The sequence below is a fragment of the Phaethon aethereus genome, assembly GCF_964289735.1.
Source record: "Phaethon aethereus genome assembly, chromosome: 1".
Taxonomy (NCBI): Eukaryota; Metazoa; Chordata; class Aves; order Phaethontiformes; family Phaethontidae; genus Phaethon; species Phaethon aethereus.
In genome coordinates, this window is record NC_138575.1 from 145,785,286 (window position 1) to 145,812,819 (window position 27,534).

The following is a 27,534-nucleotide window of genomic DNA, read 5'->3' on the forward strand; positions in this document are numbered from 1 at the left end:
TTATTCCTTGATTGTTATCTATATTTCATTTTAAGGCTTCCTCTGAAATCGGACTTCGCTGTCAACAAAGGGTAAGCTATAACGTCTAGTCTCTCCTTACTACTGACACAGACCCTTGTACCAAATTCCCAAGGAACTCCTGTACTGAAAAAGTGGGAAAAACAACAAAAAAACCCTCTTTGTCCTGAAACACTGCATATTTCACCAGTCTCTAACAGATCCTTTTTTATTGTGTATAGCCTTTCGAAAGAATAGTTTAGGCCACTTTCAGTTCCTTTCCAGTAAGATCCTGAGCTGGCAAGAACTTGACCAAACCAGCAGCTGTGTATTCTCTTATAAACTTGGGTGTGAGGTTTTGAGTAGAAAATACAGCTTAAGACTGTAATGAACAGCAATTAATACATGTAAGTATCCTCTACAAATTGAAAAAGGAAACCTGTAAGATGGTCTTCACTGAAAAAAGTATTGCTATGCCAGCATAGGATGTTGCAGCTTACGTGACTGCCCTTGTGCTTGGAACTGAGTGGTTTCTCCTCGTAGATTTTTTGCTTGCTGCATTGTCAACTTACTGCTGAAAATCTTCACTTAAAGTTGCCAAGGAATCTGCTAACTTCAGTCCCTGGAGAAGGACAAAATGAAGTCCCTAATTTAATTTCAGTGCTTCATAGAAGCTGATACTGACAGTAAGGCAAGCCTGTTCTGCAGTTGCTTGAATTCCCATGCAAACAAGTCTGTCTGATTAACTTGTGTTAAAGGCCACAGCAATCCCCAAGCAGCGCACTAACATTGTATTTCAACAGACCAAAAAGTTACCTAAACGCTTCTGTGTATTCATCTATAATGTCTGGTGGCAGGAAATGAGAAAGATTTTCATTTACAGCATTTAGAAAAACACAAAAAATATCTAGAAAACTGGCAGGTTTGTGCTTTTCTTGCTAGTTAATTGTGTGTGAGAGATGATCGTGTTTTGAGTCGCCCATACAACACTACACACGTTTTGTGCAAAAGAGCAAATTCTCTTAACTTCCACGGGACTCGGGGCAGTTTATCAGTTAGAGTTGAGTAGCTATGAGCAGATAGACCCTGTGACTGTGAAGAGCACTACCATAGCAGCCTCGCTACAAACACAGGCATAGCCTGGATTTTTCAGGGTGCTTTTTGTGAGAGGTGTTCAAAGCGCTGCTTTACGCTGGCTTCAGTGGTTGCTCCGATACTCTGATCTCAAGTTATCGGAAAGGAGGAATGCTGTGACAAGTGTATTTGTGCTGTACGTTGCACGTCTGCTATGCAGAAAAAGGGTACAGTGTAAGCTGCCTTTTCTGATAAAGACTGAACAAGGGTAAAGTATCCCGTACTTGGTGCTTGACCAAGTCTAGCCCTGTCCCAAGGATGCAAGTTTTTTGGCCTACAAAAGGACCGAAAATTTTTTTTCTTTACACTGAAGGAATTGTGTTTGGGGAAAGGACTGCAGAAATTTTAACGGAAGGAAAAAAATCTAAGCTTTTCTGGCTCAATTTCCAAAGACCTGATCTGAAACAAGTACATAGCAAAGGTTAAAATGATGTCGTCTACTAATATGATGGCTACTATGTTGTACTCCTGGGGGAAAGGAAAGACCTCGTAGCAGGAAGTCTAGCAACCTTCATAGAAAGCATGAGCAGCTTACAATAAGTAGGCGGCCAGATCCTGTGATTTTAATCTTTATAATCGGTGAGACAATTTGTAGATTGGTGTGGAAAGCAGGGTCCTTCTTGTGTTAAGTTCAATTTAACCTGAATTGCGGTCTCTCTTCAGACAGCATTGGTTGGAGGAGCTTCTTTGCATCTAATTCGTAACAGTAAAACCCTGGAAACTAATACGCTTCACATGCTTTTCGAAGAAAGGTTCAGTGTTTCTTTTAACTCTGTTTGAAGTAGCTCACAGGAACAACATGCTTGACCTCAGCCTTGGCAGAGATGGGCTCTGCCTCTGCACGAGTGTGGGAATGGAATTTGAGTAACCAGAAGCCTCAACTTCATGTGCTTTTCTTTAAGATGCGGGTGAGGGGAGCGCCTTTTTCGGGGAGAAACCAGAGAACTTACAGATGCGTCAGCGGGGAGTATTCCTGAAACTGAACAAAATACTGAACTCATGACCCGCGCAAACTTAGAGGAAAGGGAGAAGAAACCATGAGCAGGAGGCAGAGACCATCCAGCAGGAAAGCAGGCTACACATAGTCCGTTTGGGGTATATACGATCTCGGTCACGATCAGAGTCACAGAAAGTAGGGCAGAGCTGCTTAGTGGCGTGAGCACATTCCTAAGAGAAAAACATGTAGAATAACGACTTCAAATGTCCCTGTATTGAAGAATCCCCCTTGTGAGAAGCAGCCCCTGCAAACCATATTTGCAGTGCAGAAGGAGGGTCTCGCTTCCTGAGTTTGGGGAGGAGGGTTTAACATTGCGCAGTGAGAAACCACGGATACTTCTTTGCCTGGGATTTTTGGGAGTGCTCTTCTGAAAAATAACTTCCAGTAGAAGTAAGCCTGCAAAGTGAAAGAGAACGAAAGTATGGAGGAAATAGTGAATTACAAAGCCAGGAAATGGCCTAAACAGGCGGCTTTACTGTGGGGACAGCACTGTAAACAATTGTTACTCTTCATCTTATGGTCCTAAACACTGAGAAGTTTTGTGGACTTCTGCATACCTTATCCTAAAATAAAGGCAATGGGGTAATGCAAAAGTGATTAAACTACCCCATCCTAATCAATCAAAAAAAATCAAAGGCTTTCACAGGGAAGCACCAACTTGCATTCCAGAGCAAGGCAAGTGATTTTGAACAATTTAAAAAAAAAAAAATCTCACATCATTACTATGTTTTCTTGAATCTAAAAGCCTTCAGTAATTTTGAAAGTAGTTCTCAGGTAACATTAGTCTGGTAAATACGGAGGTGCCTTACAACATGTGCATACATACAAACAGGCTTTAAATGTCTGGCCAATTATATTTGAATCCATGTTGCAGGCTCAAATGAAATTTCATATCTTAATTTGATACCTGCAATTTATACAAGCTTTTGCTATGGAAATTAAACACTTGTGATAAAGTACTAGAATCGGTTCAGATTTTCAGGTAATAAAATGATCTATTTGGTTTGGATGCTTTATCCAATACACCTTTATCCTTTTGCTACTTTCTTGCTCATCATCTATTTTGGACCAACCTACACGGTATCGCGGACTTCCAAAACCCCAGTGGTTTGAAGGTTTATCTAGGGACTGAAACTTAACTGGGAAAGACAGCTCATAATGATTTATACCAGGATGGAGGACTTTGTAGGTTGCTTGCAGTGCCTACATCAGGGAACTTGGTGGTGTAGAAAGGTGTCTGCAGGGAGGGAGAGAAGCCCTGGCTTTTTGAATACCTGGTTGTGCCGGTATGGATCAGGCCAGTGCCCCTACCAGGTTCATATACTGTAGTACAGAGCCAGAAAGGATTTATAGTGGTGCATGAAAATGAGCGGCAATCTTCATTCTGGGGAAATTAAAAACATTTGGGTTAGTTCTAGCTTTTGTTAACATAATCCCTTTTCATTTATTTTTCTGATGCCTCTAGTTTCCTGCATTTTTTTAACGTTTTGGAGTTTGAAAGCATCCCGTATAAACATATTTGATATAAAGTTTTAAAAGAAGGGGAGGGGCAGAATAGTCAGACTACACATTTGTGCCTGACCACAATGTCAAAGCTATGCTACATTGCTAGCTTATGCAAATTTGGTTAATTAGATAGTAGTAATTTGAAATACTGCTCTTAAAGGTCACTTTCGCACTTTTATTTGGAAAAAAACCAGATTTGCATCCCCTCAGAGAATATGAATGCTCAACTTAAAAGGGTTTGCTGCAATGTTAAAATACTTAATTTTAGGCTATAAGAAATAGTTTGGATTTATTTTTTAACTAGTGAAATCTCTGAAGTTGTTTTTATAGAGGCAGGGAGAAGTAGGTCGTGAAGTTCCATGTCATAACATATTCATGAATTTTATTTCCAGATTTTAGTTGAATCGAGGAGGTTACTATCCACTGCCCGAGTCTGAATTTCAGTCCTAAATTGCCTGGCTGAATGCCCTGATATTGGCACAGATTAACACCAGAAAGCAGAATACCAGAAGATGCTCTTCTGGATCATACCAGCAGTAGTAGTTGTTGGGAAGTAGCAGCTTCCAGCACAAGGGGTCACTTGAGGTAAGTTTGTCTGATTTTTAGTTTGGGATATCAGAATTAAAGAAAGGGATATAAACCAGAGCTGGTTTCAGTGGAGCAGGGAGAACATAAGCCATCCTAAGGATGTCCCAAATTCGCTTCCTTCCTTTAAGGGAGACAGGCTGCTGTGCCTTTCCTTGGCAGTTACAGGATGCGCGTTACAGTCTGTTCGCAAAGCAGAAAATCAGAAGCAGCATTTTACCGGGTTTTCATCCTTCTACCCTTCTCAGAACTCTTAACCTCTTGTCATTTAAGATACGAACACATCAGCAAGGTTGCGGGAGGTATCGTAAAGTTACTTCAAACATAAAAATGCACTAGGTATCCGAAGCGTATCATGCTGCCCTGACGAAGACTGCTACGGTAGGTGTTCTGTCGGAAACCTTCGGTAACTCCTCTTCCCTTGTTATCAAAGCACCTAAAGCCTGCGTGGTACAACAGGTTCAAGCTGGGAGTGGGCCATAATGTATATTAAGTCCCATCCTTCCTGCAGATAGTGTTTCTTTCTTGCGTGCAAGAAATTGGGTGCTACTGCACCAAATGTCTTTAACAACGCTGAAGTAATTACTGTAAGCAGAGGTTCAGCAGATCTGGAATATAATACTGTATCCCCCGATACATCCTCTTGACTTTTGTTGATAGCTACAGCAACAACCACCTTTCCGGTATTTGCAGTTTAAGCGGTGAGGATTTGAGGAGGACAGCATCTCTGCAGTTTCAGGGCTTGGTTTTTTGGTCTTAAGCAATTAGTGCAACGATGGCGGGCAGGCGCTCTGAGCCCTAGTTTGGGAGCTCACTATCCTAGTGAGGTTAAATGGCAAGGGATTACCGTTTAACTACAACAGTGGGTGGAGAAGAGAGAAAAAGCAAAATATTGTGAAAGCTCTCCATGCTGTGGGGATAGTAGTAGTGGAGGAGGGGGAATAGAAACACCCGCTGGGCTTTCTGTCACTGGCTGATTTGTGTACATACTTAGCTAAACATTCAATTGTGTGGACAAGATACTGCAGTAATTTCAGCTTTGTTTGAGCGTGCTGATTAAAGCCTCATCCAGCCATTCCTTTCTAAAGAGAAGAAATGCTAGTGCTGCCTGGAGCTCCCGCTCGGTCAACAAGCTTCCGGTTAGGTATGAGCGTGGTGTTACCATCCTAGGTCAGCAAAGTACTTCATCTTTCCATTTCTTCTTAGTAATCCTTACTTCACATAGACTTGGAGTCACTGGGAAGTAGGAGGCACACGGTGTTGCTAGCCTTTGTGGAGTTCAGTGTTTTACGTGGAGTTATACCGTTAGCTGTACTGGAACAAATGATTCTATTTGTCATCTGAGGGCAAGTCAGAAATATGTGGCCTCTTCTTATTTGATTGATAATTGTGTAAAACTTACTGTGGCTTGACACATAAATATAAACTCCGTATTTCAGCTCAGAAGTTAAAAGGGATGGTATTGGTAGGTCTTTCCTCAAGACAATGCTAGCAACTCAACCCTTTTCTCACGGTACAGAATTGATTTGGAGTTCCCTTCCTTAAAACACAATTTATGATTCCCATCTGGGACCATCCAACAATTGCTCTGATATCCTTTTTATTGTAGGACGAGCTGCAAGCTACAACTAAAAGTAAGCATTATTATATGCATCAATAGAACATAGATTTATGATAAAGAGGAGTTATAACTTCTAACTGTTCTTAGGAGTGAATGATCATGCAGACAAAGGATGGTATACTTCACTTATCAGAAGATATTGGAAAGTCCATTAGCAAAAAGTCTTAGCTCATTGATGTCTTAGTCATCATAGGAAGAGGAATCTATCAGGATTAGTATGTGACCATTTATTCTTGGTTCTGTTTCTTATCTTTTCACCAGTTTCCACAAGTTGCTAGCAATGTCATCCAGAGGTTTGTGCTGCTGGATCTGGAGAAGGGATCGAGTAGGAAAGTGAAAAATGTTGGGATACTCGGTTACGCAGGATTATGGAACCCACGTTGACTGTCAAATCTGGGGTAGCGCTTAGTGAAAAGCACCTTCAACTATACAAGTGCAATGGCCTATAAAATAGCTGTTTCCTCATAAGAAAGAGCTTGAATCATTCTAGTTAGTGTTCAGAAGACAGCAGGAATGATTTAAGAGGCAAACAACATTGGGATCTGAAGTCAAAATCAAAAGCCTGTTGCTGTATAAATCCCCAATGTGTCCCTGCTATCAGCATCCCATGTAGCTTTGGTCATCTCTGAAAGGACATTAAAAAAAATGGAAAAGGCACAGAGCAGGGCAAAAAGGTAACCAGAAGTACAGTGCAATTTTCATGTGATGAAAATTTCAGTTGTGTAGAAGAGATGGCAAAGGAAGATCTGATACAGTTTCATAAAATCAAAAAGAGTATGGCAAAGGAGAACAGGGAATGGTGATTCACCCGTTACGAAAACACATTGCTGACATGAAGCAGCAAATCAAAACCAGAGGCAATATTGTTACCCTAAACAAATAGTGAAACTTGCTATTCAAAGCCGTATCAACAGGTTCAAAAGTCAGCATTTCTGACCAGGCCAGTTGCACCGATAGCTGTTCAACGCAATCCAAACCTGCCCTCCGCCTTAGGCGCTCCCCGAACAACCGAGGAGCTGGGAGGGGACTAAGGACATACTGAATTGCGTTGCCTTCCCTACGTGTGGCCGGCTAGCCTGAGTCGGGTACCACCGCTGTGCGGTGGTGGGGTTCTCCCACACACAACGCAGTGAGCTAGTCTGAGTTTTTCAGTAAGAGAAGAACGCTGGAAGTGGACGCCTTGTGTTAACCCCTCCGCTCTACCTGTACAGGCCCCGGGCTGGGGAGTTGAGGGTTCGGTGTAGAAGCTGTTCAGTCATTTTGTCCAAAGCAGTGACGCGTGGGTGGCTTCGAGAGGTGGAGCCTACACAGAATGGTAATTCCAGTGTAAGATGCTAGATAAATAAGTGCTTATTTATCTTGCATTATCTTATCATGCATTTTAGACCAAAACCATGCTAGTTGCATACAAATGGATGAATTTGTTACTGCAGTGGCTAGTTGGCACCGGGATTATTTTTCAGCTTAATGAAAGCAGGAACTCACACCTCAGGGTAAATATCTCCCTCACACCGTGCACTTTTTCCATAAGAACACTGAGGAAATGGGCACTTCTTGGTAGCTTATGAAATTGCTGGCAAGGCTTCTGCTCACAACGTGACCTTCTCTGATCGGAGATGGTCTTCCTTTTCCCAGTGACGCAATCTGAGGGCTGTGCTGTACTTTGCACGCGGCGAGTCACTTCTTTATTTTTTTGATGGCGGGATGAGCCACAGCGTCAGCAAATCTGAACATGAAATATTACAATTCCAGTTGAAGGAGTTGAAACCCATCTTATGCTATTCTTCTCGTCTTATTGCCTCACAGACAGCTGGAAGCAGTGTCTCCAGGGGGCTTATAAGAAGGATGGGGACAGACTTTTTAGCAGGGCCTGTTGCTATAAGGCAAGGGGTAACGGTTTTGAACTAAAAGAGGATGGATTTAGACTAGATATAAGGAGGAAATTTTTCACAATGAGGGTGGTGAAACACTGGCCCAGGTTGCCCAGAGAGGTGGTAGATGCCCCATCCCTGGAAGCATTCAAGGTCAGGTTGGACGGGGCTCTGAGCAACCTGATCTAGTTGCAGATGTCCCTGCTCATTGCAGGGCGGTTGGACTAGATGACCTTTAAAGGTGCCTTCCAACCCAAACTATCCTGTGATTTTGACTGTACTTGTCCATTCTGGTCAACAGTGAGGTTTTAAAGAGACTGGATCACGTTTTAGGAAGAAGTAGTTTCTTGATCCTTTCCCGACGGAAATTTTGGCTGAAGTGCGCGGGTGCTGTTCAGTTGGGACTGTGGCTTTACCCGTTCGCTATCACACCGTATATGCAAAGTGCGTGCTGGCTGACAAGGCGGTGCAGGTACCTCTCGCTGCTTTCAGTGAGAGCAAACTGCCCCTGCGCTGAAGTTCATCCTGCGGTCAAGAAGGGAAGCTCTGCAGTCAGTCTGCAAATGAGAAGCATATCGGGTTTTACAGTAAGAAGTAGGTTTTAGCATCTATGGGAAGACATGAAAGCTTGTGATCAGGTAAATTATGAAATTCGGAAGTGTTATTTAATGAGAAAGGGACTCTTCTTCAACATTACCAAGTATTATCCTGGAAAACTGAGATCTAAGAAAATTACAGCTATTTCCTGCTTACAGCTACAGAGCCCCTTTGGTCGGGAGGCGCAAGAATTGATACTTCTAATGCTACTTGTTTTCAACTTTTTGGGGGACAGGTTTTTCTTTTTTTTTTCTTCAATCCAAATAAACCATTATTTTTTTGCTTTTGCAATGTTTTCCTCAAATATGTGGGAACTTCCTTCTAAAAATAAGCTTTTTAAGGGTCCTCAGTAAATTTTCAGTATGCTACATCAGTTGAATATTTGAACTGGATGAAACATGGGAGGAGTGGAAATAATGATAAGAGATGGGACATTCTGCACACTTTCTTTACCCCAGACATTCTGTGTATTCTTAAATATAAATCAGTAAAGGGTGTTTAAGCATTTATCAATCTAACATGGCTTCTGTTCCAAGATTACCATATCTATGATATGACTGAATTCAATATTCTCAAGGAAACTGAATGTTGTTAATCCATTTACCTCCTATTTTCCCTAATCGAGAGTGGGTTCACAAAGTAAAAACTGTTCCTGCTAAACTAATCCGTGCTCCAAGACAAAGTGATTTCTGCAAAGCACTTCAAGTAGTATAAGCCATATGTGTCTTTGAAGTTTGGAAATGTTTTAATTTCTTTTTTGTTTTTTAAGAAGAAAAAAAAAAAGTGACAGCTTACATTCAGTTTTGTGTAGTGCTATGTTTGAAAATGTGACTTTTTCTAAATACACTACGTGTTCCGGGCCATCTGATCAATGAAATAACGTTATCAAATCCACGTCTGTTAAAAATCTTCAACAAAACCAAGTCTGCTCTCTTGTTATGGGACAAGAAATAGTATTTAAATACTAAAGGATTACATACAATCTGAAAACTGGAGGCACCAGCTGAGGGAAGACTACAGCTGTTTTGAAAACACTCTTTATTCTAGAAAGGATGAGTAATTGCCCATAATAACACATGCCCCAGCTATAGACAGAAACTTGGTTTATGGTGGAATTTTCAACACCAACCCTGTTTCTGCTGAAATGTCTTTCTGTCGAAACTCCAACCTCGTCTTTCCGGCAGCGCTTTTAGTCTTCATATTAAAAAGAGGAGAGTGCTCTTCCCCGTGCCTAGTCACAGCCCAGCTCTCGCTGTACGTCCCGCACAGAAAATTGTTTCTGTCCTCTTACACCAGTGACTTTGTCTTGTGTGGCGACAGCAAAGCGGAGTCGCGCTCGGTCGGAAGCAGAGTCTTCCCGGTGCTCTCCGCTGTGCCAAGCCTCCTGGCGCCGGACCCGCCGGCTGCTGCAGGTGTGGATGCGGCGGCGGAGCTCCAGCCGCCTGCTCCCACCCGGGTCCCTCGCTAGCCAGACCTTGAGAAACTGAGTGCCGCTGGGTTATCCCAAGAGTGGAATTTCAACTGCATGTAGTTGCTGGTCGGGCTTTTCAGCCAACAGTAGGAATTTGGGTTTAGACCCCACAGAAGCAGCAGCGTTGAGCGGTTTAAGGCAGTGGAAGGGAGGAGAGCCCAGGGGTGCGTAGGTGTAGTTCTGGCTGATAGACCACGTAAGAGAGTCTCCTCAGGCACGGAGTAACACACACGTTGGTAAAACTCTGCAAAAATAAACAGGACAAAACAGGATTTACCCTGGCTATTGGGTACAGGCTTTTTAGACTTTTACACACTATTGGGGGACAGACTTTTTAGCAGGGCCTGTTGTGGTAGGAGAAGGGGTAATGGTTTTAAACTAAAAGAGGGTAGATTTAGACTAGATGTAAGGAAGAAATTTTTGACAATGAGGCTGGTGAAACACTGGCCCAGGTTGCCCAGAGAGGTGGTAGATGCTCCATCCCTGGCAACATCCAAAGTCAGGTTGGACGGGGCTCTGAGCAACCTGATCTAGTTGCAAATGTCCCTGCTCATGGCAGGAGGGTTGGACTAGATGACCTTTAAAGGTCTCTTCCAACCCAAACTATTCTGTGATTCTATGGGTATTTAGAAAGGGAGAAGGAAATAGCATCAAACTTCTCCTGCAGTTCTCCCTTCCTAGGAAGGAAGGAATTAACTGTTCCAATATTATGGGCAAATGTAAACAAAACTACCCTCAGGTTCCTAAAGCTACCAACAAAGATGCCATAGCTGAGTGGGGCAGAGGCAGCAGTAAGAAAAAAAAATGCTTCTAAAAAGGAAGGTGGTCCATCCTGGGCCTTCATCCAAGAAAATTTGCAAAGATGGATGTGCATTTTTTTCTGTAGAAGTTCACACTTTATTTGGAGAGTAATACTACAAATATATGACAGCACTTGGTTACAATAATCAACCTAATTTTACCTTTTGGCTGTTATTCCAAAAGCTGACTGTCCAAAGTATGTAAATTTTGCTCTGTATTAATTGCACTTAAGCCATTACAAGTATTCAAATTACTGCTTACAGTTCGATGCTTCTAGCACTACAGCTGGCTTAGTTTAAGGAATAACTATCACCTTCCCTAGAGAGTTTTTACCTTTACTGGTTTAAAACCACTCAATATGCAATGAACATTTCATGGGCAGAGCAGCGATGAAGCCCTGCAGACATTCAGAAATAAGTCTTAGGAATTATTCTATGTGGCCCTATACTGTTTCTGCATTCCCCAGATGAAAGCACTGTTAGAAGATGAAAAAGTTGTATTAATTAAATGTCTACCTCAAAATTATTCTAGCTGTTCCATAACAGATCACAAGAGACATCTCTCCCACTTAGCTTTGGACCTTTCTCTCCCATGCAATAGTAAAGATTTTAAAAATAAATGTTATTAAAGGCACAGCCTAACTCTTCAGAAGGGTGGGATTTTTGCCGTGAGGATGGGGCATCACCCACCTGCTCTGTCGCCAGTAAAGGGGTTTCACTCTCTGTTTCCACCCGCTGAGTGCCCTGGGGAGCTCAGTGTCTCAGAGCTGGAATTACTCCTGGCAGGAATTCGTGGAGCAGTAGGTACAGGCATGACCAGACACGCTTCGACAGCTCCAAGCAACCTGAAACTCAGTTAAGGAATAACCTGAATTTATTCAGTCTTAAAACTGTTTACTCTTTCCTTCAAGGTTAGCATTACCAGTTTACAAGCAACACAGAATCACAGAATCACAGAATCACTAGGTTGGAAAGGACCTTCAAGATCATCAAGTCCAACCATTAATCCAGCACCACCATGTCCCCTAAACCATGTCTTGAAGCGCCACATCCACACATCTTTTGAACACTTCCAGAGATGGCAACTCCACCACCTCCCTGGGCAGCCTGTTCCAATGCCTGACCACTCTCTCAGTGAAGAAATTTTTCCTAATATCCAATCTAAACCTCCCCTGGCGCAACTTGAGGCCATTTCCTCTCGTCCTATCGCTGATTACTTGGGAGAAGAGACCAGCGCCCTCGTCGCCACAACCCCCTTTCAGGTAGTTGTAGAGAGCGAGAAGGTCTCCCCTCAGCCTCCTCTTCTCCAGACTGAACAACCCCAGTTGCCTCAGCCGCTCCTCATAAGACTTGTGCTCCAGACCCCTCACCAGCTTCGTTGCCCTTCTCTGGACACGCTCCAGCACCTCAACATCCTTCTTGTAGTGAGGGGCCCAAAACTGAACACAGGATTCAAGGTGCGGCCTCACCAGTGCCGAGTACAGGGGCACAATCACTTCCCTATTCCTGCTGGCCACACTCTTTCTGATACAGGCCAGGACGCTGTTGGCCTTCTTGGCCACCTGGGCACACTGCCGGCTCATATTCACCTGGCTGTCAACCAGCACCCCCAGGCCCCTTTCCGCCGGGCAGCTCTCCAGCCACTCCTCCCCAAGCCTGTAGCGTTGCATGGGGTTGTTGTGACCCAAGTGCAGGACCCTGCACTTGGCCTTATTAAACCTCATACAGTTGGCCTCTGCCCATCGATCCAGCCTGTCCAGATCCCTCTCCAGAGCCCTCCTACCCTCCAGCAGATCAATGCTCCCATCCAACTTGGTGTCATCTGCAAACTTCCTGAGGGAGCACTCGATCCCCTCATCCAGATCATCAATAAAGATATTGAACAAGACCGGCCCCAGAACCGAGCCCTGGGGAACACCGCTTGTGACCGGCCGCCAGCCGGATTTAATGCCATTGACCACACCTCTCTGGGCTCAGCCATCCAGCCAGTTCCTCACCCAGCAAAGAGTAAACCTGTCTAAGCCATGAGCCACCAGTTTCTCCAGGAGAATGCTGTGGGAGATGCTGTCAAAGGCTTTACTAAAGTCCAGGTAGACAACGTCCACAGTCTTTCCCTCATCCACTAGGTGGGTCACCTGGTCCTAGAAGGAGATCAGGTTGGTCAAGCAGGACCTGCCTTTCATGAACCCGTGCTGGCTGGGCCTGATCCCTTGGTTGTCCTGCAAGTGCCCTGTGAGCACTCTCAAGACCAACCGCTCCATGATCTTCCCCGGTACAGAGGTCAGGCTGACAGGCCTGTAGTTCCCAGGATCCTCCTTCCGGCCTTTCTTGTAGATGGGCGTCACATTGGCAAGCCTCCAGTCTTCTGGGACCTCCCCTATTAACCAGGACTGCTGATAAATGATGGAGAGTGGCTTGGCAAGCTCCTCCGCCAGCTCTCTCAGTACTCTCGGGTGGATCCCATCAGGCCCCATAGACTTGTGGGTGTCCAGGTGGTTTAACAGGTCCTTAACTGCTCCCTCCTGGATTATGGGCGGGTTATTGTGCCCTCCATCCCCGTCTTCCATCTCAGGGGGCTGAATACCCTGTGGATACCGGGACTGGCTATTAAAGACTGAGGCAAAGAAGGCATTAAGTTCCTCAGCCTTGGAGGCAATGATCCCCACCATATCCAGTAGGGGATGGAGATTCTCCTTGCCTTTCTTTTTGTTGTTAATATATTTGTAAAAACATTTTTTGTTATCCTTTACGACTGTGGCCAGACACATTAACCTACAGACACATTAACCTACGACACGTTAACCTACAGTGGAGAGCTCAAAGCAGCAGGATGGCCATTTTCCAGTGCTCAGTAAGGCAGCTAACACATAAGCTTTAGCTCTCGGCAAGAGTTTAACCCCATTCCCATTGAAGCGACAAAGGTTTAACAAACGTTGGTTAGTTACCGCCGGTCTGAATGTAACTGCTTTAATTCTAAGTTCTTAAAAGAGCCAACTAACACAAATATTTTACTAAGAATTTACTGAGAATCAGTAGGAAGATGTGGTTTCCAATTTACAATTTAAGGCGCAAAATGAAATTCATGCTGACGTGACTCCTCGTTGACTGCAGAATATAACCAGCAGTCACTCACTCGATTGGAAAAAAGCAGCTCGAGGCTGGGTCCTACTTTCTATCAGTTGCCATGTCTTGGAGCGACCAAGGATAAAATATAAAAACTTTCGTGAACAGCCAAGACGAAGTTTAAGGTACACAGTAGCACCTCTTTATGCAAGAAACTGAGGTTATATAAATAACCGAAATATTTACCTGGTGATCTGACCTGGTGGCATCAAGGCAGAACTGGGAGCAGTTCTGGGGCTTGACTCAGGTGGAATGTGGAAGCTGCTCCATATGAAAGGATGAACGAACCAAAGCGCTTTATCAAAGCAAGAATTGTTAAATTGAGGCCCGAACTGGAAACTAATAGGCCTGAAAACCGATTAGGGGCTCTGTTTGTTGTGTAAAAAAGAATCTTATACTTGCATGCTTGGGGTAAGCCCAAGTTAGCACAAAGAAATGGCAGCAGGCTGTTTTCTGCAGCCAGTAAGCGCAGTAACAGGCTGAAACTGCGTCAGTGATTCAAACAGATGGTAGAGAGTGCTTTTTGACGCGGACGCGCTGACACTGGAGTAAATGGCTGCTGGAGGATAGGCAGTCTCCACCCTTAATGATTTTGGGAACAACTTGGGGCAGGTGACAAATGTCCCATCCTATGGCCTTTAAATCCATTTGAGATAAAGTTAGCTATCACTAACTGTTCTTAAACTAGTTTTAAAAAAAATAAAGGCGAGGGAGGAGGAGACAATTCACCCAAGTCATCCCTTCTCAAGCAGCAGCTGAAAGGACTGTGAAAAGCCGAGGACAGGTTTCCCAAACTCCCGTCAGAGAGGCTCTGCTGTACGGAGCTGATCTCCTGCAGCCCTTCCCCATGGTTTTAGCAAGCGCACTTACATCTTTGCTGCACTTTAAACGTTTAAACTCCAGAGCACGTCTGAAACTCGTGCTGTTTCATGGGTGTTCATAAACAGACAAGAGGCTAATCACTTCACAGATCTATGGCAAAAGACTAAAGGCAGCTCATCCACAGCCAGGGTGGTGCTAGGCTTGGATGGCCCCGCAGCCCACACTTCCCTGCATGGCTGGGATTTTTACCCGTTGCAAGTGAACAACCACACAGCTTTTGCTTACAAACACGTACCACCTTTCCTTCCCGCTCAGCTCCTGTCTTCTCAAAAACATGGGGCAAAAACTACTGAGTGAGTTAGTGGTGTGGGTTCTGTTCTCGATTTGTTGTACAGCTCTAATACATTTTATTCAAATCCTGGCAAAGACAAAATTACCAGATTTCCTCCCAGGAAATGTTATGAGACTTTAACCTATTGCAGAGTACTCCAGAACAAACTATTTTACAACATTTCTGTGAAGGTCAGCATTGCCTCCTTTTCATAAAGCACAAACAAAATGTACAAAGCATCTTTAAACCAGGGCTTGGGTCTTTTTGTACATTAAAGTTGATTTTTCAGAAGACTCCAGCACTCTGTATAGAACTTTCCACAGATCACAGGGCTCCCAGACCACACAGCCTTCATATCTTGCCATAACATGGTTGTCTACCATATCGGTTCCTTTCTATTTCTAAATTAATGGAGTTGTCTTTTAAAATGAGCTGTCTTTTTTCCCCTCCCTTCCTGCTCCAGAGCCACACTGTTCTCATGGTTTAAAAAAAAACCTTCTTCCAACGTCCAGGCTGAAGTGATTCATTGCTCATGTACAAAAATCTGTTCCTATGCCAGTATTGTCCCTGGCTTGATTACCTCTCTCCCAGACTGCTGCTCACGCTGCTGTGCACCGCTGTCCTCTTTCAACCTTGGCTTTGAGGCTTACCAAACCACACAGCTCAGTCTTCTCCAAGACACAAGGCTGTTACTTCACTTAACATTTCTCTGCATTTATTAAAAAGCTGAATTCATCCCCTTGGGACTTGTGTGGCTAGGACAGAGAACACGTTAATGCCACATTTGCCCTTTTCACAACTAGCGTGCTCAGGGGTTCGGCATCGCCCCGTGAGCCACCAGTGCTCCCTGACCAGGCACACCCGCACACTGACTTCTGCTCCAGCAGCGCTGCAAAGCCAACTCCAGCATGCCAAATGTGTCACTCAGCGTCTGGCAGCCCGATACGCACTTGGCCTCTTCAGAAAAGCTAACTTATTTGTCTGACATCTCACAGATAGCCTGGCGCCAGGGACTGAGTCCAGTTCCTCTGAGAGCTTTTGAATACCTCACCCACGAGACACTGCCGCCATCCGTTCTCTTCCTTCACTCTCCTGCCGTATTCCTGCGTGCTTTCTAACTTCTGCCACAGACCGGGCAATGCTTACGATGCCAGACGCGTTGCACGATCCGTTCCTGCCCCAGATGGGTCTAACCTTGTGTGTTGGCCAAGTGCTGCAAAGAAGAAAACCCAACCACCTGTGACAGAAGACTGTCGAGGAGCATGGAAGGGGAGGCAGCAGATGTCCTTCAGCGCTTGACTTTGCAGCGCAGACATCGAACGTCTCTGTAACAGTGTGCACATACAAGAGGTTTCCTGGCATTTTTAAAAAAAAGCTCATACTGGAAACAATAGATGTCAGTGACACACACGTGAGTCACTGCTAGAACCGGTACTTTTAAATCCAGTGTGCAAACACCTGTCACTTGAACCAAGCACATGGACAAGGACCTCCTCCAGACCCCTCCGTTCTGGCTGCTGGTGGTAATGCCCACTGCAGAAGGCACTCCCAAATGCACCTCAGGCAGAGGCAGCTGGATGAGACAGCTCTCGCATTGTCCCTTGTACTCAAAAGCTGAGCCTGACAGTATTGGGAGGCAGGGTAGGACCCTATTTTTAAGCACTGGAGAAGCGTGTTCGTATGGGCTGCGAAGGCGAGTTGCCATTGCCCTGTGGACCAGTCCACCAGAGGGGCTGGTCCACTGCCAGTTGTGTGCACAGCTATTTGAACAGGGAAGCGGGAAGACCTGACCTTGAAGAGCTACCAGTTTCACCTTTACAATTTGGATTCGGCCTCCCCCTCCATCTCCTCCAAGCAATGCTCTCGGGGCAGTTCCCAGCGCATCACTGCAGCCTTGCTCTTGGTCCCTACTTCTCCTCCCAGCTTGCTGTCTCCATGTCCCTCTCTTCCCTCCTACATGCTCCTAGCTGCCTTTTCCAGTTACACCAGCCACAGCTTCCAACTGCCCCTCCTCATCAAATCCCAGTCCCTCATCCCTCTCACACCCAAGCCCTTTGCCCAGCAAATCCCGCTCTCTACAACTCAAAGGCAATTCCTTTCCCCTGCCCCCTCACATTTACCCCATCCATCATAGAATCACAGGATAGTTTGGGCTGGAAGGGACCTTTAAAGGTCATCTAGTCCAACCCCCCTGCCATGAGCAGGGACATCTTCAACTAGATCAGGTTGCTCAGAGCCCCGTCCAACCAGACCTTGCATGCTGCCAGGGGTGGGGCATCTACCACCTCTGTGGGCAACCTGTGCTGGTGTTTCACCACTCTCATTGTGGTCAACACCTTCTCCCTCTCACCTATAGTTCTTTCCATTATTAAGCACTGGAAAGCTGAACGCTGGATTGAAGAGTCTTCCTTAGGACTACCAGCAAGAGGGAAAGAGGGGCTAAAGGAGGAGGCGTCAGTGGGAGCGCAGGAATGGCAGACTCCTCCCTGCTCAGCCCCAGCCACAGGTGTGTGGCTTTGATTCCCACTGCTGTATGTCCTACACCGCACCGAGGTTTCTATGGGAAAGAAAGGTTTGAGTGTGCTCACTGAAGATAAAAGCAATGCAGATTTTATTTGGTATAAAATAAAGATATATACACACACACCAAAACCACTTTTACTGAGCACATGCTATCCATTTTTTACAAACATTAATGTATTTGGCCAAATCAGAATAGATGGCAGAGGTAAAAACAAGACACGGGGCATCCTCTACACAGAGGTCATTTCCCCTACCCGAATTGGAGTTCCTGTACCAAAGCACTGAAGTGACAAATTATTTCAAAGAAACATCTTTGAGAGTATTTGAACATAGGCAAAAGACCACCACATCCTAACCCTGGGTTCAGAAAGAACATGCATTGTGGTGACTCAAGTTCCCCAAAGAGATTTGAACTTTAAACCCAAGATGAAAAGTTTCAGCCTACATACAGTTGAAGTTTGGCAAAGTTGGACAATTGGAAACAGGGTGGCAAATTTGGAAGCACCTGGGGAAGACCCGATTCCCATATACCAGCACCAAAAAATGGCGCTGCAGGTGCAGGTCAGCAGCAGAGCTTAAGCCTCAGTGCTGGAAGCAGGAATTTCCTGGGACTCAGTACCCAGACAGACTGTAACTGCTGAAACGTTGATCACCTTCCAGCTGTTTGCCCAGCGCTGAGACAGCCAGAGGTATGCCTCAGCAACAAGCCACAGGTCCCTCACTCCTTGCAAACCACCACCTCAACGAGTTTGGATTTAACATTCACCTCTTTAAATCACAGTCGAGAGAAGGAAAATACGGCTCCTGGCCCCTCAGCCCCGCGCTTGTAGCCAGCGAGGTGTTGAAAACTACTAGTGCAAGATTCGCTTTGACAGTCGTGTTTTTCCTATACCCCTCTCCATGCTGGTAGGTGTCGTGTCATGTTAAATAGGAATGGCAAACTAGCGTCGAAGATAGTCCCAGCGCTGCATGGATTGCAAGGTGATTCCGAGAAGTGACGTGCACCGTACTTACTGTCCCTGTACTCCAGATACCATCAGAGAGTCTCAGCGGCAACTCTTTCGTGTTGGAGAAAGGAACAGAATGTGCTGTCAGGCTTGCTGGCTCTTACAGTCTTTCAGGAGCTCATTTCTTCACCGAAATGTTGTTTAATTGCATTGCCATAATAAACCCTGAAATTCTGCACTGGTTTTTTTTGTTTGTTTATCATCGGGCTTACTGAAAATGGTGATATTGAGAATTTCATGTAGAAACTCAGAACTTTTCTTGACACACAGACTGATGGGTCAGAGGGGGAACTAAAATGACCCATGCAATACTTAAGTTGTTAAATAAGTAACTTCACTGCCATTTAACACTTCTCAGAGGATACTGCAGCTGGGAGAGCTACTAAACTATTTCTACTGCATCTGAAGTATGTGAGTGCATACTGTGGGCATCGACCAGGACTCCAGCAGCAATGTTCTAGGGAGTGAAAAAACACAGGGGCTAAGCATTTCTTGACCCTGGACTTTAAGCATTTCTCACAAATATGCCACTACACATTTATCTCACGAAAATCAACAATTTAAATACTGATATAATGTTGTAAGAGAGCAATTAACTATTCCGACGTGGAAATATTGCAGCCTCTTACAATTCTGGTACTCCAAGTTTCTACCTCCCTTAAGGCAAACACATGATGACCAAAAGTTAAGTAAAAACAGATCATAGAAATAAGTCTTACAAGCATTTTTCAGTTTTGTTCCCATTTCCCACTATGATTTTTTAGTATATTGAAGTTGTTAAATCGTTACAGGTAATGTAACACAAATAGGTATTTTTCCCAAATCTCAGTCTGAACTACTAAAACTCCATGGCTCAGTCCTGCTCTCCAACTCTAAGCCTGCCAAGTTCAGCTCGGCTATGAAAAGTGTTTATTGTTCCCTTGGTTATTGTGCCATCCTCTGCTCTGAAAGATGCAGTTACAGTTGGGTTTTCTGCATCATTCAGTAGAACTGGGACTCGAGTTCAAAATCTCAGTTGAGCCCAGTGACAGCAAAAAAGCTGGTAACTGAGCCATAGGTGTCCAGCTGCCCTCAAATGCGGTTTAACCACGGGTCTCCTGCTTTCAGCAGGTTCTACTCCCAAAGACCTCTGCCGGTGAAACTCCATGCTGGTCGTCCTAATCAGACCTGTTTCTGTCTTTTCAGTAGTACCACCACTGTCACTTGACAGTACTTTTTTTTCTTCTTCTTCAAGGTATGCGTTACAAGGCCAACAAGGATATGCTGTAAGCATCCTGAAGGATGCTTTCTGACACCATCACAACACCTTGAAGAGAAAAACGGGATGCATTTTGTTGGTGGGCCTTAGTTGTCCTCCTTAGGCAGGGGAATTTTAGAAAGCCTTCTAGTGACCGAAGCACACGTGTCGCAACATCAGTCATTAAGCAACTGCCATCCAGTCTTAGATGCTCTTGCACGTTCTGCTCAAAGTCCCAATCTGGGCTACTTACTCCTTTTTCAGTTTTGGATATTGCCTGTAGATTGTTTTAGAGTCTTCTAATGAATTCAGGCAACCAGGCAAACCAGGAATTGCACTTGCTGTATTTTGTACACTTTGTCAAACAGAGCGCTTTTCACAGTGTACAAAAAACCCTACAAGAACAGCTTGGAGTGAGAAAAAAATGGAATTAGTCACTAATAAAGAGTGACTGTGTTAGCGAACAACTTCCATTGAGAGAAATAAGTCTTGATACAGAAAATGCATCTATGTCAAACATGGAAACTGCTTCAGAAAATACTAAATAATTTGCAGTTACTGGATTTCTTCCCAGCTATAAGCATCAAGTTAAGCTAGACGGCAACACTTCTCTCTTCATCACGATGAACCGGTGTGAAGTGAAACTAAGCGTGGATTTCTAAAAACTTCTGATGAAAGACATTTACCCCCTGAAGCGGTGCGATGAGATTCCCCGTTAAGGTGAAGTGAGCGCTTAACAGTTGTGGCGTACAAACCTGTGACTGCAACTTGCTAAAAACAAATCAACAATATATACTGGATTTTAATCTCCCATCAGACATATGAAAATAAGTACCGTGTCATCTTTTGGCATGCAAGAAAATCTCATTTTCTTCCCAAATCTGTCAGTACAAGCCAGGCTGGGTGTACTCCCAGAAAAGCTTTCCAAATTAGGTTACCCAACACAGGTTATCAAGGCATTAATACAGGTATTGTCCATCTAAACAAATACCATTATTAAATACCACTAGAACACCCAGTTCTCACGGTGCCTGTGAGAGAATACAGAAACATCCCTCAGATGACACTAAAAGGTTGTTCCAGCAGAAAACGAGCCCCTGTAATTTTTACTTCAAGCAGAAACCAAAGGATGCAGGATTGTATGAAGCACACTACCATGAAATTGATAGATTTACTGAAAAAGATTTTTATGACATCTTCCTGCCAGCTAATGAAAGAAACTTGCTTCTTGTGCCAACGTACTCTCAGGTGGGAGGGTCAAGGAAGGAAAAGAGCTAAAATCAATGAAGGTTCATCCTAACTCACAGACATGTTTTACAGCACAATATTCAGAGCACAAAAACCTACAACACAATTCAAATGTTTCCTCCAAGATAACATAACTTCTTTGAGCTGCCTTTATTTCCCACACTTTATATAAATATAGCTTTCTTCCTGATCCTGGATTATCCTCAATTTGAAGTTCACATCCTCAGTTTGTATTTGAGGACTGCAAGTAAACATGCCTATAACCTAAGTCTCTAAGAAGTTACAGTGCTGCGGCCCTGAATTACAATCAGACATTCTATCCCCAAATTAAGAAATGAAGAAAAAAAGGTACCCGCACATACACACACACATGCACGCCTTTCTCTCATACAAGTTGCAGGACATCTACAGAAAAATGTCATTTTAAAATCCAAAATGAAACTTAAGTTTCTCTTTTTTTTCTTAAATACAAGCTTTTATTTGGGAACGTCACGATTAATTTGTCTTATCCTCGTTAGGAAACATTTGCTTTTGTCCAGGCATTGCCAGCTGAGAGGATGTTATTGTTCGGAAGGGATGTGACCAGGAGGACCCTGTGCACGGCACAATGTGTCAGCCCGGACGCGAGGCAAGAAAAGTGATTCTCTCATCTGGCTGAGAAAACAAAATGGAAATAGCGAGTGTTCACCTTCCAGTCCCAGTCACCTCTACGCGTGTCCCCACAAAACACATTAGTCACCTGAATCTTACATGACTATCACTGCCTAGCTACATCGATATATTAAAAAAAAATCCTATTGGATTTCTGCCCACAAACACCTTTAAAACAGGTAAGCAGGCAAATGCTTACCCCCTCTGCGTGACCGCTTACCCCGCTGCTCCAAATGATGGATGGAGTTGGACATGGCCCCTCTTCCCCCGGCTGGTGCCCCGCTCCCCAGAGTGCCAGCAGCCTGCAGGGCAGAGCCCAGCCCCACAAAGGTACCGGGCAGCTGGCACCCCGCACCCTCCAGCTGCCTGGGCCTCTGCGGCCAGCTGTGCTGAAGCCCCTCATACACCTTTCTGCAGCGATGGGACAGGGCTGAGCGCTCGGGAAAGGTGACACTCCCACCTTTCCAACACCTTCCAAGCCCTCTTGTTCCTCGCTGCAAGTCTTTGTCTGGGAGATTTTTGAGTTTCGATGCAGGCTTTTTTTGTTGTTTTTTTGAAGAACAGCCATGCTTGGCATGTGGTTGTGGTTTCACGTCCAAAGGCCGCCGAGCCCAGAGGACACCTCTTACCAAACCCTTCTCTTAAATACGGTTCCCCCGGTGCCCTCTCCGCACTCCCCAGCGCGGGGCGGCCGCGGTCCCCAGAGGACACGCAGCCCCACAGAAGCCCACGGCGGGAAGGAGGTGCCTGGACACCGCAGCGCTGCCTGCACCTGAGGCGAGGCGGGTTTGCTTCTGCCGGGGCTGCCCTCCGCGGGCAGCCGGGGCGGCCCGTCAGGCGAGCGGCAGGCCGCCGCCATGGCAGTTGTGAGTCCCCGCGCTCGGCTCTGCCCGACAGCGCTCGTCCTCCCGCCCGGGCGGGACGCCATGGCAGAGCCGGGCCCCGGCGCCCGTCCGCCCGCCCTCGGGCCCGTCCGAGGCGCAGCTTCCCGCCCGGCCCGGCCCTCACCCGGCGGCGGCGCGGGGGCGCTACCGAGCGTCGCCGCCGCTGAGGGGGTAGGCGAGGAGGCTCATGGCCTCGCCGCAGGCCGCCTCCACCTGCCGCACCTGCTGGCGGCTGAGGCGCTCCCGCCAGGCATGGATGGCCTCCCGCGCGTCGCGGGCGGAGATGAGGAAGGGCCGGTCGGAGGAGTAGGCGGCGCCGCGGGTCATGTTGAGCACGAAGGCCTCCAGGGCGGGCGGCACCGGCAGCCCGGCGAAGCGCAGCAGGCGGCGCAGCTGGGCGCGGGGCTCCCGCACCAGGTCCTCGTAACGCAGCTGCGTGTAGCGGTGGCGGAGCCAGGCCGGGGCGCGGCGGGCCAGGAGGAGGTCGCGCAGCCAGGCCTGGCAGATCACCTCCAGGGCGCCCCCGAGGAAGAACTCGGCGCGGTGCTGCGGCTGCGGCGCCCGCCCGCCGCCCAGCAGGCCGGGCGGCAGCAGCAGCTGCTGCGGCGGCTGGTGTCGGGGCGGCCCCCGCGGCTCGGCGCGGTGGCGGCTGCGCAGCACCTGGATGCTCTCCCGCAGCAGCGCCTGCCTGGCCTTCAGGCGGGAGTTGTGGACGGCGCGGGGGTCGCGGAAGAGCTGCACCACCCGCAGGTTGAGGCCGGGCTCCCGCAGCAGCGGAAGCAGCGCGCCCAGCTCCAGCAGCCGCACGTCCTTGATAACCACCACCGGGTACTTGCGGCACTCGGCCTCCAGCTCCCGCAGCGCCCGCGGTGGGCACGTCTCCTCGCAGGCGGCGCCGTCGACGAGGCCGATCTCCCGGCGGGGCCGTGGGGCGGCGGGGCAGAGCGGCGGCGAGCAGATCACCTTGTTGGTCCGCCAACCGAAGATGCCGGCCGTGGTGAGGTTGACGGCGGCGGGCGGCGCGGCGGCCAGCGGGTCGCGGGGGCCGGGCGGGGCGGCGTAGAGGCGCAGGACGGAGAAGTCGCATCGGAAGAGGGCCCGCAGCATGTCGCGGAGGGCGCCCTGCAGGCTCAGCGCGTCCCCCGGGTAGAGGGCCTGCCACAGGTGCCACATGGGCTCGTAGAGGTAGAAGACGTCGGGGTGCTGGTTGAAGAGTTCCCCCAGGAAGGAGGAGCCCGTGCGCCAGGTGGCGTGCAGGTAGATGTGCCGCTTCCCCGCCGCCGCCGCGCTGCCGTTACCCGCCGTCCCGGCCGTGCCGCCGCCGCCTTCCTCCTCCTCCTCCTCCTCCTCGTCGAGCGGCGGCTGCCGCTGCTCCCAGCCCCACTCGGTCAGCGCCTCCTCCAGGCTGGGGCAGCGCCGCAGAAGCGGCTCCTCGTCCGCCCGCCCCCGCCTGGCCCCGTAGTCCAGCGCGTAGGGCACCAGCAGGAGCAGCAGCAGCGTGTACAGCACCAGCACGGCGGCGAAGCGGCGGTGCTCTCCCCGCCACCGCCACCGCCGCCGGCCCTTCATCGCGGGGGGGAGGCGGCTCCGGACCGCCGGGGCTCCGCCGACCCTCTGGCTGCCGGAGGGCGGCTCTTCGCGAAGAGGCAAAGTTAGCGGCGGCGGCGGCGGCGGGGGGTGTGGGCTGCCGGCGGCCCTCCCCGCCGGGGAGCACGCCCACGGGCACGCCGGCCAGGCTCGGGGCCGCCAGCCACGCCGCCCGCCCTCGCCGCCGCCGCCTCCTCCTCCTCGCAGCGCGACGCGGAAGCGCCCGCACTTACCCCGCCGCCGGAGGAGCCGCCGGCGGGCTCCGGGCTGCCGCTGCCTCTGCGCGGGGCTGCGGGCCGGCCGGCCCCTCTCCCTCCCCCCGGGCAGGGCCGGAGGGGCGGGCTCGGCACCTCGGCAGTCACCCCCGGCCGTGGAAAGGCGTACCGCAAAGGGGATATGTTAGCCAGGAGAGGTACCGAGCAGCCGAGACTGACCCGGGGTCAGTCCTGTTATCTACCAGGTCTCCAGAGAAAGAACACGCTACAGTAACGAAAAGAGGTGCAAATGTATTTTTAGGACGGATGACAGTTATTACAATCTGCAGTGGGTTTCAGAAATACTGCAGTTCGGCGCTGTAGAGAGCTGCGGGATTTCTCAGCCCCGCTCTTGTCTCTGTGTGCGTGTTGATGGGATACAGACATCTCGTTCGTGATTCATTGATCCAGTTTATGCATCTAAAAGTTTTGTGTCTGTCTGAGCTGATCACCCTTTGCGGCTGGCAGGCAGAAATGGGCACCCACAGAGGGACATTCAACCTGTCTTGGATGCCCAATAGCCTCCTGATAACACTTCTCTTTATTAACTACAGCGGGAGCATAATGTTATTGGCTCAGACTTAGATTTCTAGTTTTTTTAGACATCTAAGATTAGCTTAAATAAATCTCTTGTGGGATGGAGACTCAACAAGAGGTTGACTTCGCATGTTTAAATTCAAAGGTATGGTCTCAAAATCTCCAGCCCAGCCCATGCCTGACCTTGGAAGATGCTCACAGAAGGAGATGGACCACGATCCCATGTTCCTGGTTGAGGTATCCACCTGACAGGAAAGCGATGTCCCCGTCCTGCTGACTGTGTGGCGGGGGCTGCTGACTGCCCTGACCTCTAGGCAAGGGGTGGCATCCTCTGTAAAACATTACTAATATTTAAGTATGACGTGCAGAGTGAAATTCAGGAAGGATAACACAGTTCTCACACTCAGTGTGGGATGCTTTGACTCCCAGAATAGCCTATGTGGTATGTATGCACCTGTGGTAAAGCGCATGACACAACTTCAGTCAATGATCTCACATACAACAGACCCACTAGTTACATAGGTTCTAAAAATGCTCCTTCTATAGCATAGATATATAGACATGGAGTCTGCAGCTGCTGCAGATAGTCTGAATGCCTAGCTAGTAAAGAATAATCTTATTTCAAATTTATCAGGCAAAATAGGACTACAAAGCAATGTGGGAGAAAAAGCATGTTTCTCTTCTGTCCAGGTGGCCAGGCAGCGGTCTGCCTGCTAACACTTTATTTGACCTCCGTTAAGTAAGTGTTAAGGATGGGGCTTCCTGCAGTTTATGGCGTGCTGAGTGAGTAGACGGTACCAAACAAGACTTGTAGGCTCCTGAGCAGAAGGTTGTAGAAATGATGGCATTGGAAGGGAAATTCTGCCCCAGCATACGTTTCACCGCTTACATTGATCATGGCTTTGGGCTTTTTAAACAGCAGGATACACCAGTGTGAGTTTCAGCTCTGACTCTGCAAAGGCCAGGATTTCATCCAGACCCCCAAGCAACTGAAGACGAGAATAAAAATGCACTTGCCAAAACCAGGTCGCAGGCATGCCAAAAAACCTTCACCTGTCCAAAGAGCGTGCATAACTAGTATTTTGAAGAGGTATCTCCGGTGTAGTTGACTGCTATAGCATCCTGCAGAATAGTAATTTTGGAGGATTTACCAAGATGGGATCCTGATAAGTGCAGATGAGAATGGATAGTTCTGAGCTGCTGGCATTTCCCCTTTGTAAGACAAAACAAAATACTGAGTTGGCAGTAGCATCAGCTGATGCTGTCAGCATGGCTGACAAAGGAGCCACAGCACAATACATGTTACCTTAAACTAATTTTGCATTGGTTTCTATGATACATACTTGTCTAAAAACTAAAAGCAAGGTCTTAAAACTGCCTAATTAAAGTAAAGCTGTCTTGAAAAGAATGAAACTTCTCAGAGTCTGCCAGACAAATGAGAAATCGTAGAAATAAAACTACGTACACATTTTGCTGATTTTTTTTTTTTTTCAGGTAACTGAGCTACAAACTTCTGTGGCCACTGTTCTGGGAAGAGTGAAAGACACAAATCACTCTTCCACAGGCTGTCTTTACTAAGATAAGAACACAAGCAGTTCTTAAAAGATTATCAAACAAAAAAAAGAATCACAGTCAATGTTTTGTTCTGCACCTTTACGTTGGTTCCTCTACTGAAAGAGGATTAGCCTGCAAGTGTGTACTTCGGTTGTTTTGGCTTTGGGCTCTTTTGGCATGGGGAGGTGCCAGCAGAGCCGGTTCTCATTCTGCCAGCCAGTGGGTGACTGAGCTAGGCTTGAAATCGCCGAGCTCCAGCCTTCTGAGGGGTCACGTGAAGTACCCCGTTTGAGCACTGGGGAGTCGATTGCTGGTCTGAATAGAGCAGGGAAGAGATCTGCTTCTGCTTTTCTCATTTTTCAATTCCGTATTAATTTGTTCTCTCTCCAGCACAGATAAGGAGGATGATTTTCCCCCATTTAGGCTTTTTCGATGAACCATAAAGACACCATTTACATATACAGATGATCTGCATCTCCTTCCGAGAGCAGGACAGTTCAGTACCCAAGAGAGGCAACCAGGTTCTTCTTCACTGAGCTGTGAAGCAGCCTGCCCATTTGGCTTCTAGCTCCTGCCATTTCTTGGTGATAATTCCATGTTTAATGTTATTCTACAAAGGGGGGGAAAAAAAGAATATAGGCATAACATATTCTGCATAGTTTAGCGTAGCAGTATTTCCTTTCTAGTTTCCAAGCTTGTCACTGAAAGTACTGGCTGTTTTTAACTTAACATAACATTGGCTTCCTGTGTATTATCTCTCTAACTTAATTTTTGCTCTTCCGTCTCCCACAGTACTTCTACAGACAAGAGGGACAGTAAATGTGTTTCAGCCTCAGAATCATTTTTATCTTCTCAGCAGAGGTTTCAAAATAGAAATAGTTGCCTCTATCTCTAGCCATCTTTCAGCTCTCGCATGCTCTTGTCATTTTCAAAGAGTGCTTTGTGATTAAAAATAGCTTGATTAGCTGATAAAATTTAATACACTTTGCACAGGGAGCACAGCCCTCAAACATCCTGGCTGTTAATGAGCGCTCTGCTTGCACATATTGTCACTCACAGGCTTCAGCCAAAAGGAAGTCCGTGGTTAATGGCAGCTCAAAAAGCTTCAAGAAGCCGACAAACTAGGACAATATTTTTATTTTTGAAGTTGCTTTGTCATCAGATGTTTCAACATGTGCAATACCACATGCTTCACAT

General features: G+C 47.1%; 1 protein-coding gene across 1 annotated transcript; it reads right to left on the minus strand.

The window, feature by feature from the left end:
• Positions 1-22,419: 22,419 nt before the first annotated feature.
• On the minus strand, positions 22,420-23,974 carry CHST7 (carbohydrate sulfotransferase 7; the record flags this gene model as incomplete). Its single annotated transcript, XM_082014201.1, has 1 exon — positions 22,420-23,974. One exon carries the CDS (start codon positions 23,972-23,974, stop codon positions 22,550-22,552), a length of 1,425 nt encoding a protein of 474 aa, XP_081870327.1. The 3' UTR covers positions 22,420-22,549.
• Between the last annotated feature and the right edge of the window lie 3,560 nt (positions 23,975-27,534).